This window comes from Pogoniulus pusillus, chromosome 30, assembly GCF_015220805.1.
Source record: "Pogoniulus pusillus isolate bPogPus1 chromosome 30, bPogPus1.pri, whole genome shotgun sequence".
Lineage (NCBI taxonomy): Eukaryota > Metazoa > Chordata > Aves > Piciformes > Lybiidae > Pogoniulus > Pogoniulus pusillus.
In genome coordinates, this window is record NC_087293.1 from 12,525,360 (window position 1) to 12,540,992 (window position 15,633).

At 57.1% G+C, this 15,633-nt stretch overlaps 1 protein-coding gene across 4 annotated transcripts in view; it reads left to right on the forward strand.

Moving 5' to 3' along the window:
- SEZ6L (seizure related 6 homolog like) overlaps positions 1–15,633 on the forward strand; it is a 54,256-nt gene that overhangs the window by 24,727 nt on the left and 13,896 nt on the right. For all 4 annotated transcript variants that reach the window (XM_064168955.1, XM_064168954.1, XM_064168951.1 and 1 more), the window contains 5 exons: positions 891–1,024; positions 9,928–10,120; positions 11,449–11,634; positions 12,480–12,645; positions 14,035–14,201. In XM_064168955.1, the coding sequence (XP_064025025.1) occupies positions 891–1,024; positions 9,928–10,120; positions 11,449–11,634; positions 12,480–12,645; positions 14,035–14,201 (846 nt within the window). The remainder of the gene's footprint in view (positions 1–890; positions 1,025–9,927; positions 10,121–11,448; positions 11,635–12,479; positions 12,646–14,034; positions 14,202–15,633) is intronic.

Sequence of the window (15,633 nt, forward strand, 5' to 3'; positions counted from 1 at the left end):
TTTTAGGGGGTGCTGGGTTTTAGGAGGTGCTGGGTTTTAGGGGGGTGGGAGCACTGGGTGCCACTGGAGCAGGGAGCTGGGCTTTAGAGGGGTGCTGGGTTTTAGGGGGTGCTGGGTTTTAGGGGGATGGGAGCACTGGGTGCCACTGGAGCAGGGAGCTGGGTTTTGGGGGTTGCTGGGTTTTAGGGGGTGCTGGGTTTTAGGGGGGTGGGAGCACTGGGTGCCACTGGAGCAGGGAGCTGGGTGCTGGTGTTTAGGATGGCAGCAGTCCCCAGGTTCCTGCTTTTTAATCCCTCTGGAGATTAAAATTAATCCCTCTGGCATCCTGAGCCAGGGCTTGACAGCCCTCTGGGGGAAGAAAATGATCCTCATGGCCAGCCTAAAATCCAGCTGCTGGGTTTTAGGGTGGTGAGAACACTGGGTGGCAGTGGGGCAGGGATCTGTGTGCAGGGTTTAGGGTGGTGAGGACACCTGGGTGCCAGTGGAGCAGGAATGTGGGTGTAGGTTTTAGGGTGGTGAGGACACCTGGGTGCCAGTGCAGCAGGGATCTGGGTGCAGGGTTTAGGGTGGTGAGGACACCTGGGTGCCAGTGCAGCAGGGATCTGGGTGCAGGGGGTTAGAGTGGTAGGAACAGGCAGGTACTGCTGGAGCAGGATCTTGGATTCTGGCTTTCAGGGTGGTGACACCACTCAGATCCCTGCTTTTCAGTCCCTCCAGGGATGGAGACTCCACCACTGCCCTGGGCAGCCTTTTGGGGAAGAAATTGTTTCTTATGTCCAACCTAAACTGCAGGGGTTGGGTGTAAGGGTGGTGGGAACACGCTGCGTGCAGGAAGGGGCAGCTGGCTGAGTTGTTGCTCTGGAGCTCTCAGTGACACGAGTTTCTCCCAGTTCTCTGCAGCATGAACTTCCAGGAGCCTGAGGGCTACATTGACTCCACAGACTACCCTCCACTGCCCCTGCACAGCTTCCTGGAGTGCACCTACAATGTCACCGTCTACACCGGCTACGGCGTCGAGCTCCAGGTGAGGAGCACCTCGGTGTGTGCTGCCATGGTACTGCCTCTGCCCTGCTCAGGCCACATCTGGAGTACTGTGTCCAGTTCTGGGCCCCTCTACTTCAGGAGGGACATAGAACTGCTTGAGAGGGTCCAGTGCAGAGCCATGAAGGTGATGAAGGGAGGGGAACAAGTCTCTTAGAGCCTGAGGGAGCTGGGGATGTGCTGCTGGGAGAGGAGGAGACTGAGAGGTGACCTCAGCAGTGGTTATGAGGATGTGCAGGGTGAGAGGCAGGAGGCTGGAGCCAGGCTCTGCTGGGTGATGCCCAGGGACAGCACAAGGGGCAGTGGTGGAAGCTGAGGCAGAGAAGGTTCCATTTAAACATGAGGAGGAATTTTTTCCCTATGAGGGTGGCAGAACCCTGGAGCAGGCTGCCCAGGGGGATTGTGGAGTCTCCCTCTCTGGAGATAGTCAAGCCCTGCCTGGATGTGTTGCTGTGTGATCTGGTGCAGGAGATGCTGCTCTGGCAGGGGGCTTGCACTGGCTGAGCTTTGGAGGTCCCTTCCAGCCCCTGACACTCTGTGGCTGTGTGGAATGGAAGCTGGCAGCCTTCAGCAAGTTGGTCTAGTAGGAGGTGTCCCTGTCCATGGTGTGGGGGGGTTGGAGTCAGAGGAGCTTTGAGGTCCTTTCCAACCCAAACCACCCTGGGAGTCGATGGTTTAATGAGAGGTGCTGGAGCTGTGTTTGTCTCTGATTTCAACTGAGTGGAAGCATGGCAGGGGAGAGCTCAGTGCCAGGGCTGCTTGTGGAGCTTCATGCAAACATGAGGAGGAATTTTTCCCCTGTGAGGGTGACAGAGCCCTGGAGCAGGCTGCCCAGGGGGGTTGTGGAGTCTCCCTCTCTGGAGATCCTCAAGCCCTGCCTGGATGTGTTGCTGTGTGATCTGGTGCAGGTGATCCTGCTCTGGCAGGGAGCTTGCACTGGCTGAGCTTTGGAGGTCCCTTCCAGCCCCTGACCTGCTGTGACCCTGAACTAACCTGCAGACAGCCCTGAAGGTCCCAAGGCATTTTCTGTGTGCTGCTTTGGGTGCTTGTTGACTGTGATTCTGTGGTGGCTTTTGGTGGGGGGCAAATCACCACAGCCTGACTCCCCTCTACCTGCTGTGGGTCACAGCCTTGGGAACCTGCTCAAAAACCCCTTCCCAAGGGGAAACCAAACCAAACCAAACAGGTTTTATGAGGCTGTGTAATAAAATAAGGAGGGACTGGGGGAGGTCCTGAGCCTGGGCAATGATCAGAGAGCTCAAGTGTCCTGCAATTAACTTAACGAGGAGGCTCTGGTGGGCAGTTTGCTGAAGAGGTTCTCAGATGTCGTGGGAAGCAATAATGCTGCCTCCAGCGTGGCCACCAGCTCTCTGCACTTGCTGCCCAGCTCACAAGGTGGGCAAGAAGGGCAGCAGCAGGCTGGGTTCTATCAGGACTAAGTGTGGCCAGCAGGAGCAGGGCAGGAATCGTAGCAGTTGGCACTGGTGAGACCACACCTTGAGTCCTGCTTTCACTTTTGGACCACTCACTCCAAGAAGGACATTGAGGGGCTGGAGAAGAGAAGATTGAGAGGGGATTGAATCAGTGTTTATAACTATCTGAGGGCTGGGGGTCAGGAGGGGGGCACAGGCTCTGCTCACTGCTCCCTGGGATAGGACAAGCAGCAATGGGTGGAAGCTGCAGCACAGGAGGTTCCATCTCTGCACAAGGGGGAACTTCTTTGCTGTAAGGGTCCCAGAGCCTGGCACAGGCTGCCCAGAGAGGTTGTGGAGTCTCCTTCTCTGGAGCCTTTCCAGGCCTGTCTGGATGTGTTGCTGTGTGCCCTGAGCTAGATTGTGTGGTCCTGCTGTGTCAGGGGGGTTGGATTGGATGATCTCTTTGGGTCCCTTCCAATCCCTAATCCTGTGAGTGTGTCCAGAGAAGGGCAACAAATATGGTGAAGGATCTGGAGAACAGAGCTGGGGAGGAGCAGCTGAGGGAGCTGGAGGTGTTCAGCCTGGAGAAGAGGAGGCTGTGGGGAGACCTCATTGCTCTCTACAACACCTGGAGGCAACTGGGGTGTTGGTCTCTTCTCCCCAGTAACAAGTGATAGGACAAGAGGAAACTGCCTCAAGTTGCCCCAGGGGAGGTTTAGGTTTGACATGAGGAACAATTTCTTCCCCAGGAGGCTTGTCAAGGCCTGGCCCAGGCTGCCCAGGGCAGTGGTGGAGTCCCCATCCTTGGAGGGGGTTGAGAGCTGTGCAGATGTGGTGCTGAGGGCCATGGTTTGGTGGTGCCCTGGCAGTGCTGAGCTGCTGGTTAGACTGGATGATCTCCAAACAAAATGATTCTCTGTCTGGGAAGATCCCAGGAAGCTCTTTCTCATGGCCAAGACCTTCCCAACCTCTGTGGGGTGGTGCAGAGCTTTGAGCTACCTGCAAGCAGTATGAGGTTAGAGCTCAGAGGCTTCCCTGTTGCTTCCTAGGCACCATCCCTGGAGGTGTTCAAGCAAAGCCTGGATGAGGCACTCAGTGCCATGGTCTGGTTGACTGGCTAGGGCTGGGGGATAGGTTGGACTGGATGAGCTTGGAGGTCTCTTCCAGCCTGGTTGATTCTATGATTCTATGATTCTCAGCAGCCCAAGCCCCTGTGCTGTGCAAACCCATGAGAGCAGGGGCTGGTCCAAGCAGGTGTGTTCCATCTTCCCAGAATACCATGGCAAAGCTGGGAGCAGGGCAGGAGCCTTGGCACATGCCAGACACCCTCAGGCTCCACACTCTGCTCTGCCCTCCTCTCTGGTTCTTGCCCTCTCCCCGTGTCCATCCCGTTAAACCCCATTCACTTCTAATTAGCATCATTAAGAACATGCATTCAGAGGAGCAGTGGCTGCAGCAGGCCGATTGCTGCCATCCCTCCTGGGAAGGGCTGACCTCCTTGGCATGGATGCCAGCTTCGGTGCCAGCCTTGCTGCAGAGGGTGTCCTGGGAGGTGGCAGGGATGAGCAGTGGGAAGTGTGTGTGTGCCTCTCAGGCACTTTCCCGTGGCAGTAGCTGTCTCCCCAGATCTGCAGGGTGCTGAGGACAGGCTGCTCCAGCCATACCCCATTAGGTGCCACCACTCCTGACCTCACTCCATTGTGAGCTGAGACTTTAATGGAGCATAAAATTAGCCTCTCCACCCTCCTCCCCCCGAGCTCTGCGTTTCACTCTGCTGCTGCTTCAGAGCCTTTCAGACAAATTAAATCACCACAGCAGGTCCTCAGCTGGAGCTGGGGCTCAGCAGGCACCGTGCACCCCAGCTGGCAGCATCTTCTGGGGTGCCCGTGGGCAGCTGGGCAGGGCTGAGCCACCTAACCCAGAGCAGGATGGGCTCTGGGGGGTGCAGGCAGTCGTGCTGAGCACCTTAGAGCTGCTGCCTGCAGCAGAGTGGATCAGAAGTCCTGCCCGTGCCCTGCCCCGGGGTGGGCAGCAGCTCTGCAGGGATTAGGGAGAAGGGAAGGAGATGCCATTGCCCCTCCACTGGTGCCCGTGGACCAGGAGTGATGCTCTCCAGCATCAGCGAGTGCCTGCCCCATGGCTGCAGGCAGCAAGCTTTGCAGAAGGCTTTTTGGAGGCTTTTAAGCACTGAGACAGCAGCAGTGCTGAGATTCGTGTCTGAAAGGAGGGGGAAATGACATCCAGGGCAAGCAAGAGCCCAGATTTGTCCCCTGGAGCTGGCACAAAGGGTGGCACACAGGGTGTGTGCTGCTGGAGGAGGCAGCCAGCGTGGTGCAGGGACATTGGCTGAGGCTGCCAGCAGTCACTTGTGTTCTGTGGCTGATTTGTGGTGGGGTGGCCTGGGGAGATGGGTTGTCTGGGCTGTCACGAGTGGTGCAGGGTCTCAGCAGGTGCTGCTGGATGTGCTGGAGAGCGTGGGGGAGAGGTCTCCCCCAGGCTCCAGCCCGTGGCAGGGGGAGGGCAGAGCAGCTGATGGGGAAATGCTGCCTTGTAGCTCTGTGAGCCTCTTTGAGGGCATCTGCCAGAGAAGAGAGAAGCCCCCGGGGCAGGAAGGTGCTGACCCCACGAGGGAGAGTCACCTCTCAGTGCAGGGGGTGGGGGCTTGGCGGTGGCAGGAGTGCTTGTGGCATTGCAGCCCTGTCCCACATAGGGCATGCAGAGCCCTGTGCACTTGCAGCCACCCACGAGGAGCCTCTGCTTCCTTCTCTCTCACCCTGTGGAGTCAAACCTTTGCTTGCTGTGGGGTGAAATCTGCCACTGGCAAGGAGCAGGCACAACACCTGAGTGCCAAGCGTGGCCTCAGGAGTGGCTGCCAGGGAACCTGCCTGGTGCTGGAGGTGCCCAAAATGGTGTGGGAGCTCAAATTCCCTGCTCAGCTGGCTGCTTGGCATCCCACAGGGAGCTGAGCCTCGCCCTGGCTGCCCCTGTGCCAGCTGGGCCATGCCATGGCTGCCCTGGCAGCAGTGAGCAGCAGCTCTCTGAGTGCTTCATGAAGTTATATTTAGTGTTTAAAAGTCTTGAATCTTCTTGGCAGGGAAGAGAATTTCCCTAAAGAGATGTTCCTAGTGGGTGAGCAGGGCTGGCAGCCTGCACCACGGATCCCTCCTGTCTTCCCAGTAGGCTCTTCAGGAGCTGACATTGGTGCATCCTTGGATTCAAGCAAGAAGTTGCCCCCCCCGGCAGGAGCTCGCCCATATGGTCCTTCTCACAGCAGCTGATGGGCCCTGGCATGAGGCCACTGCAGCATCTCTATCTGCCAGTTACTCCAGAGTGGCTCCTGTGAGGATGCCAAGCACTGGCACTGGCATGGTGGGTCCTCTACAATGACATCCCTGCACTGGGCTACCCTGAGGATGCCAGGCGCTGGCCTTGGCACTGCACACTGTAGGTATAGGCACAGCACATCCCTAACAGCTTGGATGTGCAGGATAGAGAGGTTGGAGCAGTGTCCCCACCCCATGGAACAATGTGAAAGGCTGAGGAGGTCCTAGAATCCTCATATCCCAGCATGATGGGGGGGATGGAAGCTGATTTTCCACTGCTTCCCAAACCTGCTGCTTCCTTCTCTTGGTTTGGATCTCATCTCTGCAAGCTCTTCTGTCACACAGCCTGGATTTGGAACTGGGCTTGGGTTCTTCTGGCTGCCCCCTTCCAATGGGTGCAGATGTCTGTTAGCTCTTAGGAGGGATCCCAGAATCCCCAAATCTCAGCACGGTGGAGTTGGAAGGGACCTCTGCAGATCATCCAGTCCAACCTCCCTGCTTGAGCAGGGGCACCCCCAGCAGCTTGCACAGCATCACAATGGCCAGGGGAGGTTGGAAGCTCTGCAGAGAAGGAGACTCCACAACCTCTCTGGGCAGCCTGCTCCAGGTCTCCAGCACCCTCACACCAAACAGGTTTCTCCTCTTGTTCAGATGGAACCTCCTGGGTTCCACTTTGTTCCCATTGCCCCTTGGCCTGTCCCTGGGCACCACTGACAAGAGTCTGGCCTCATCCTCTTGCTCCCCCACAGGTCCTTTAGCTCCTGCTGAGCACTGCTCAGATCCCCTCTGGGGCTGCTCTTCTGCAGGCTCAACAGCCCCAGAGCTCTCAGGCAGGTTTGGAATCTGCCCAGAGAAGTTGGATGCTGCAGCCTCCAGCAGCTCTGTCCCTCCAGCAGAGTTCTCCCAGCTCCAGCTGCTCTTCCAAACCCTCTTCTCAGTGGCAGAGCCTGGAGTAGAGTGGAGCAGCTCAGCTGCAGGCAGCACCCCAGAATCATAGACTCATAGAATCAGGCAGGGTTGGAAGGGACCACAAGGAGCAGCCATTTCCAATCCCCCTGCCATGCCCAGGGACACCCTACCCTAGAGCAGGCTGCACACAGCCTCAGCCAGCCTGGCCTCAAACACCTCCAGCCATGGGGCCTCAACCACCTCCCTGGGCAACCCATTCCAGCCTCTCACCACTCTCCTGCTCAACAACTTCCTCCTCACCTCCAGCCTGACTCTCCCCACCTCCAGCTTTGCTCCATTCCCCCCAGTCCTGTCACTCCCTGACAGCCTAAAAAGTCCCTCCCCAGCTTTTTTGTAGCCCCCTTCAGATCCTGGCAGGCCACAAGAAGGTCACCTGGGAGCCTCCTCTTCTGCAGCCTGCACAGCCCCAACTCTTTCAGCCTGTCCTCCAAGGAGAGCTGCTCCAGCTTCTCGGAGTGATGTGGTGCTGGATCACTGGAGGCAGGTTTGGCTTTGAGGGATGTCAGAACCAAATGCACAACTCCCTGCCAGGAGGTTGGAGCCAGGTCAGGGTTGGTCTCTTCTCCCTAGTGCCAGGTGATAGAAGGAGAGGAAATGGCCTGCAGTTGTGCCAGGGGAGGGTTAGGTTGGGGATGAGGAGAAGTATAATTTGCTGCAGGAGTGCTCAAGGTTTGGCACAGGCTGCCCAGGAAGGTGCTGGAGTGCCCATCCCTGGAGGTGTTCAGTGGCTGTGTAGATGTGGTGCTTGAGGATATGGCTTAGTGGAGGGACTTGGCAGAGTTACTGGTTGGACTTGATGATCTTAGAATCATAGAATCATAGACTCAACCAGATTGGAAGAGACCTCCAAGACCATCCAGTCCAGATCTTGAAGGCCTTTCCCAGCCAAAATGCTTCTGTGATCTGTGAAATGTCACTTCTTCCAGCAGAGGGTTTGGTGAGGAGATGCCAAGTGCTGTGGGTGGCTCCCAGCAGCCTTTGGAGCTGGGCACATCATTATGTGCCAGGTTGGGGAGATGGGCAGGGTTGTGACAACAGCCACAGATCCTTCCAGTCACAACATCATCATCGGCAGCAATCAGGGGCTGAGCTAAATATAGAAGCCCTGGAGCCTCTGACACTCAAGGAGACAAATGATCTGATGAGCATCGTTCTGCTGGAGCAGGAGCCCATTTGTTATGCTGAATGGAGGTGAAATGCAAATGTGAGGTTACTCCTCAGCCAGATCCAGATGATGATTCAAGCTGTTGGGGACTTCTCGTTGAGCATATTTGCTGTGGGACTGCTCTCCCAGCCCCTGGTGTGGGACCCCTCTCCCAGCCCCTGGTGTGGGACCCCAGGGACCATCCTTGGTGTATGGGGGTGGGTGGTGGCACCAAGCTCTAGAGAAAGGGTGGCCAGGCATTGGAACAGGCTGCTCAGGGAGGTAGGTGGTGGAGTCACCATCCCTGGAGGTGTTCAAGAAACCTGTGGCCATGGCACTTCAGGACATGGTTTGATGGCTGTGGTGGGGTTGGGTTGGTGTTGAACTGGCTGATCTTAGAGGGCTTTTCCAGCCTCAGCTGTTCTTAGAATCATAGAATCAAGCAGGCTGGAAGAGAGCTCCAAGCTCAGCCAGCCCAACCTAGCACCCAGCCCTGCCCAACCAACCAGACCATGGTACTAAGTGCCCCAGCCAGGCTTGGCTGCAACACCTCCAGCCACAGAGACTCCACCACCTCCCTGGGCAGCCCATTCCAATGCCAATCACTCTCTCTGACAACAACTTCCTCCTAACATCCAGCCTAGACCTCCCCTGGCACAACTTCACACTGTATCCCCTTGTTGGCTGGGGGGTGGATGCTATGATTCTGTCAATGTGTAAAGATGAGTGGCAGGAGGCTGGAGCCAGGCTCTGCTGGGTGATGCCCAGGCACAGCACAAGGGGCAGTGGTGGAAGCTGAGGCAGAGAAAGTTTCATTTAAACATGAGGAGGAATTTTTCCCCTGTGAGGGTGACAGAGCCCTGGAACAGGCTGCCCAGGGGGGTTGTGGAGTCTCCCTCTGTGGAGATATTCTTAAGACCCACTTGGATGTGCTCCTGTGTGATCTGGTGTAGGTGATCCTGCTGTGGCAGGGGGTTGGGTTGGGTTGGATGAGCTTTGGGGGTCCCTTCCAGCCCCTGACATTCTGTGACTCTGTGGCTCTGTGACTCTGTGACTGTGGTTCTGGTGACTCTGTGACTGTGACTCTGTGGCTCTGTGACTCTGTGACTGTGGTTCTGGTGACTCTGTGACTGTGACTCTGGCTCTGTGACTCTGTGACCATGTCTCTGTGAGTCTGTGGCTCTGTGACTGTGGCTCTGTGACTGTGGTTCTGGTGACTCTGTGGCTCTGTGACTGTGATTCTGTGGCTCTGTGACTGTGGTTCTGGTGCCTCTGTGACTGTGCCTCTGTGACTATGCCTCTGTGCCTCTGTGCCTGTGGTTCTGGTGCCTCTGTGACCGTGCCTCTGTGACTGTGCCTCTGTGCCTCTGTGCCTGTGGTTCTGGTGCCTCTGTGACCGTGCCTCTGTGACTGTGCCTCTGTGCCTCTGTGCCTGTGGTTCTGGTGCCTCTGTGACCGTGCCTCTGTGGCTCTGTGACTGTGATTCTGTGGCTCTGTGCCTGTGGTTCTGTGGCTCTGTGACTGTGGTTCTGGTGCCTCTGTGACCATGCCTCTGTGGCTCTGTGACTGTGATTCTGTGGCTCTGTGACTGTGGTTCTGGTGCCTCTGTGACCATGCCTCTGTGGCTCTGTGACTATGCCTCTGTGCCTCTGTGCCTGTGGTTCTGGTGCCTCTGTGACCATGCCTCTGTGGCTCTGTGACTGTGATTCTGTGGCTCTGTGACTGTGGTTCTGAGACTCTGTGACCATGCCTCTGTGGCTCTGTGACTGTGACTGTGCCTCTGTGACTGTGGTTCTGGTGCCTCTATGACCGTGCCTCTGTGACTGTGCCTCTGTGCTTCTGTAACTGTGGTTCTGGTGCCTCTGTGACTGTGGTTCTGGTGCCTCTGTGGCTCTGTGACTGTGGTTCTGTGGCTCTGTGACTGTGGCTCTGTGACTCTGTGCCCGTGCCTCTGTGGCTCTGTGCCATGCCTTCTCAGCCAGTCCCCCTCCCGAACCCTCACCCCCTCACCCCGCGGCTCTGCTGTTCCGCCCAGGTGAAGAGCGTGAACCTGTCGGAGGGGGAGGTGCTGTCCATCCGCGGCGTGGACGGCGATGCTCTGGTGGTGCTGGCCAACCAGACGCTGCTGGTGGAGGGGCAGGTGATCCGCAGCCCCACCAACACCATCTCCGTCTACTTCCGCACCTTCCAGGACGAGGTGGTGGGGACCTTCCAGCTGCACTACCAAGGTTGGTGCTTCCTTCACGTGGGTGTGTGAGGAGGAGCTGGGACAAGCTGCCAGCCCCGCCAGGCTGGAGGGATGGAAGGATGCTGGGCTCAGCGTGTGCCCCTGCTCAGAGTGTCTGCTGGGGTGGGTCAGGCAGAAGCTCCTGTTGTGCCCCTGGGGTTCAATGAGCAGGAACATCTCGCTGGCTGCAGAGCAGCCCTGAGGAGAGGGAATTGGGGGTGCTGATGGATGAGAAGCTCAATGTGAGCCAGCAGTGTGCACTTGCAGCCCAGAAAGCCAAGCAGAGCCTGGGCTGCAGCAGCAGAAGTGTGGCCAGCAGGGCCAGGGAGGTGATTCTCCCCCTCTGCTCTGCTGAGACCCCACCTGGAGTCCTGCATCCAGGTCTGGAGCCCCTGGGACAAGAGGGCTGTGGAGATGCTGAAGTGTGTCCAGAGCAGGGCCATGAGGATGCTCAGAGGGCTGCAGCAGCTCTGCTGTGAGCACAGCCTGAAAGAGTTGGGGCTGTGCAGGCTGGAGCAGAGGAGGTTCCCAGGTGACCTTCTTGTGGCCTTCCAGGATCTGAAGGGGGCTACAAGAAAGCTGGGGAGGGACTTTTGAGGCTCTCAGGGAGTGACAGGACTGGGGGGAATGGAGCAAAGCTGGAAGTGGGGAGAGTGAGGCTGGAGGTGAGGAGGAAGTTGTTGAGCACGAGAGTGGTGAGAGGCTGGAATGGGTTGCCCAGGGAGGTGGTTGAGGCCCCATGGCTGGAGGTGTTTAAGGCCAGACTGGCTGAGGCTGTGTGCAGCCTGCTCTAGGGTAGGGTGTCCCTGGGCATGGCAGGGGTTGGAACTGGCTGCTCCTTGTGGTCCCTTCCAACTCTTTCAGTCTGTGCTCGTAGCAGAGGTGCTCCAGCCCTCTGCTCGTCCTCATGATGAGTTCCAACCCCCTGCCATGGGCAGGGACAGCTTCCACTAGACCAGGTTGCTCATGACCCTGTCCAGCCTGGCCTTGAACACCAACCTGTGCTCCTCAGAGCCTCCTTGCCCCATTTCTGTCCCCTTGCAGCAGCAATTCCTGCACAGACTCAGCCTATGTGAGTCTATTTTGCTTTCTCCTGGAGGAGCTATAAAAAATGGATGAATTCAAGCAAATTCTTGGTTTAAAATAGAAAGTAGGTCTGGGCAACAGCAGTAACAGGTGGAGAAGCTGCAGAGGGTGGCTTCTGCATGCTCTGTGGCCATCACCCAGCAGCAGGGGCTGCCCATGGCACCATGGGGGGGCATCCTCAGCACTCCAACCCCTCGGCTGTGGGTGCTCAGAGCTCTGAGGTGTGCCTGTTTCTCTCCCCAGTGTTCATGCTGAGCTGCAGCTTTCCAAGGAGACCTGACTTTGGGGATGTCACCGTGATGGATCTGCACTCGGGTGGAGTTGCTCATTTCCACTGTCACCTGGGCTATGAGCTGCAGGGTCCCCGGGTGCTCACCTGCATCAATGCATCAAGGCCACACTGGAGCAGCCCAGAGCCCATCTGCTCAGGTACCTTCACCATAAGGCAGCCTCAGTGCTAAGGAGAAGGGGCCCCCAAAGCCAAAAATGAAAGGGGCTTGGGTTCAAAGTGGTTCTGGGCATTTGAGGTCATGTGAGGAGCAGCTGAGGGAACTGAGGTTGTTCAGCCTGAGGAAAAGGAGGCTGAGAGGAGACCTCATTGCTCTCTAAAAATCCCTGAAAGGAGGTTTGAGCCAGGAGCAGTGAATCAAGAAGTTCTCTCTGTGTGATAGGGCAAGAGGAAACTGCCTCAGGTTGCCCCAGGGGAGGTTTAGGTTGGACATGAGGAACTATTTCTTCCCCAAAAAGGGTTATCAAGGTCTGGCCCATGCTGCCCAGGGCAGTGGTGGAGTCCCCATGCCTGGAGGGGTTTCAGAGCCATGGAGATGTGGTGCTGAGGGCCATGGTTTGGTGGCAGCCTGGCAGTGCTGGGTTAGTGGTTGGACTGGATGAGCTGAAAGGTCTCTTCCAACCAAACCCATTCTCTGATTCTATTCCGTGGTTCTGGGGGGGGTGGGGGGTGAGTTAAAGCAGTGCCCATCTCTGTGCCCAGTGCAGCCCTCAGTACTTTCCACATCAGTGGCAGCAGAATCTGGCCCCTGGCTCAGCAGCTAAGGAAAGGACATCTCAGACTGTGTGTGTGTGTGACCACACCTGCCTGTGAAACAGAGCCAGGCCAGGCAAGAAGCTGAGGAGATGGAGAGCTGTGAGACGAGCTGGGCAGGGGGCTCCATCCCTGTGGCCAGGCAGAAGCCCTGGGTGCCCAGAGCCGCCTGTGCTCCTGGCCTCGCCGTGCCTGCTCAGCGGCTCAGCGGGGCTGTGCTCTGTGTTGGCAGCGCCCTGCGGGGGCACCATCCACAACGCCACCATCGGCCGCGTCCTCTCGCCCAGCTACACGGCGAACCAGACGGGCAGCATGTCCTGCGTGTGGGCCATCGGCGCCCCGCCGGGCCAGAAGCTCCACCTGCACTTCGAGAAGCTGCTGCTCACCGAGAAGGACAGGTGAGGCTCCAGGAGCTGCTCCTCTGCCCAGGTGCTGCTTGCCGGTGGCAAGGTCTGTGCTGAGCCCATCTGCCTGCAGCCCCAGGGCTGTGGAGGGCTTTGCTCTGCCTGGAGTGAGGAGCAGGATGCTAAAGAGACCAAAGCTTGGAATGTCCCAGCTGGTCTCAGCTTCTCCACCTCATTCCCCCTCCAATTTTGGGCTCCCCAGTTCAAGGCACCTACTGGAAATCGAGTCCAGGAGAGAGCTGTGAGGATGACTGGGGGACTTGAGCTGACCTGCAGCCCCAGGGCTGTGGAGGGCTTTACTCTGCCTGGAGTGAGGAGCAGGATGCTAAAGAGACCAAAGCTTGGAATGTCCCAGCTGGTCTCAGCTTCCCCACCTCATTCCCCCTCCAATTTTGGGCTCCTCAGTTCAAGGCACCTACTGGAAAGAGTCCAGTGAATAGCCATGAGGATGACTGGGGGACTTGAGCTGACCTGCAGCCCCAGGGCTGTGGAGGGCTTTACTCCACCTGGAGTGAGGAGCAGGACACTGAAGAGACCAGAGCTTGGAATTTCCCAGCTGGTCTCAGCTTCCCCACCTCATTCCCCTTCCAGTTTTGGGCTCCCCAGTTCAAGTGACCTACTGGAAAGAGTCCAGCAGAGAGCCGTGACAATGACTGGGGGACTTGAGCTGAGCTCATCTACCTGCTGGACTCTCTCAAGCATTTCTATGTCCCTCCTGAGCTGGGGTGCCCAGAACTGGACACAGTACTCCAGATGCAGCGTCAGAACAGAGCAGCAGGGCAGGAGAACCTCTCACCCTCCTAGGCTGAGGAGCAATGGTTTGAAACTGGAGCAGGGTGGATTCAGGCAGGAGAACCTCTCTCACCCTCCTAGGCTGAGGAGCAATGGTTTGAAACTGGAGCAGGGTGGATTCAGGCAGGAGAACCTCTCTCACCCTCCTAGGCTGAGGAGCAATGGTTTGAAAAGGGAGCAGGGTGGATTCAGGCAGGAGAACCTCTCTCACCCTCCTAGGCTGAGGGGCAATGGTTTGAAACGGGAGCAGGGTGGATTCAGGCAGGAGAACCTCTCTCACCCTCCTAGGCTGAGGAGCAATGGTTTGAAAAGGCAGCAGGGTGGATTCAGGCTGCACCTCAGGAGTAAGCTCTGCACAACGAGAGGCAGTGAGATACTGGACCAAGCTGCCCAAGACTGTAGTGGAGACCTCATCCTTAGAGACATCCAAGCTCAGACTCCCTATGACCCTGAGCAGCCTGCTGTAGTTGGAGGGGTCCCTGCTGCCTGCAGGGGAGGGAGGTGGGGGGAGGATCACCCCAGACGCCCTGCTAGGGTCCGTCGGGGGCCAGCACACTGTGTGAGCTTGCCCCCGGTGGCTTTGTCCCGCAGGATGGTGGTGTACAGCGGCGACTCCAACGGCTCGGCGGTGCTCTACGACTCGCTGCGCGCCGACGCTGTGCCCTTCGAGGGCGTCATCAGCGACGGCTCCAGCATCCGCATCGACTTCCTGGCGCAGGAGCCTGCTGCCGCCACCGCCTTCAACATCCGCTTCGAGGGTGAGCCTAAGCCCTCCGAGTGCCCAGGTGCCACCCGTCCTGGGCAACCGACGGCACCTCGGGGCAGTCAGAGGCTCCCTGGGGCGGTTCATGAGTCCCTGGGGCAATGAGCAGGGTCCTTGGGGCAATGTGCAGGGTCCTTGGGGCAATTCATGTGTCCTTGGGGCAATTAGCAGGGTCCTTGGGGCAATGAGCAGGGTCCTTGGGGCAATTCATGTGTCCTTGGGGCAATTAGCAGGGCCCTTGGGGCAATGAGCAGGGTCCTTGGAGCAATTAATGTATCATTGGAGCAATGAATGTATCATTGGGGCAATTAATGAGTCCTTGGGGCAACTGATGTATCATTGGGGCAATTAATGAGTCCCTGGGGCAATGAGCAGGGCCCTTGGGGCAATGAGCAGGGCCCTTGGGGCAATTCATGTGTCCTTGGGGCAATTAGCAGGGCCCTTGGGGCAATGAGCAGGGTCCTTGGAGCAATTAATGTATCATTGGGGCAATTAATGTATCATTGGGGCAATTAATGAGTCCTTGGGGCAACTGATGTATCATTGGGGCAATTAATGAGTCCCTGGGGCAATGAGCAGGGCCCTTGGGGCAATGAGCAGGGCCCTTGGGGCAATGAGCAGGGTCCTTGGGGCAATGAGCAGGGTCCTTGGGGCAATTAATGAGTCCCTGGGGCAATGAGCAGGGTCCTTTGGGCAATTAATGGGTCCCTGGGGCAATGAGCAGGGTCCTTGGGGCAATTATTGAGTCCCTGGAGCAATGAGCAGGATCCTTGGGGCAATTAATGAGTCCCTGGGGCAATTAGCAGGGTTCTTGGGGCAATTAATGAGTCCCTGGGGCAATTAGCAGGGTCCCTGGGGCATTTGATTCATCCCTGGGGTAGTTAATGTATCCTTGGGGCAATTAATGGGTCCTTTGGGCAATTAACAGGATCCTCAGAGCAATTAATGTGTCCTTGGGGCAATTAAGAGGATCCTTGGGGCAATTAATGGTCACTGGGGAAATTATCAGTACCTTGGGTAATTAATGGAGTATTGGGGTGATTAGCAGTACCTTGGGGCAGTTAATGAGTCATTTGGGCAAGTAACAGGATCCTTGGGGCAAGTAACAGGATCCTTGGGCAACTAACAGGACCTGTGGGCAATTAATGAAACCTCTGGGTGATTAATGGGATCTTTGGGGCATTAATGGGAATTTTGGGTAATTAATGGGACCTTTGGGCAGTTAATGGGACCTTTAAGGCAATTAATGGGACCTTAAGCAATTAATGAGCTCTCTGGGGCAATGAATGAGACCTTTGGGCAATTGACAGGACCTTGGGGCAGTTAATGAGACCTTGGGGCAGGTAATGACACCTTGGGGCAATTAATGGGATGGGGTTTTTTGGCAATTAATGAGACTTTTGGGGCAATTAATGAGACTTTTGGGG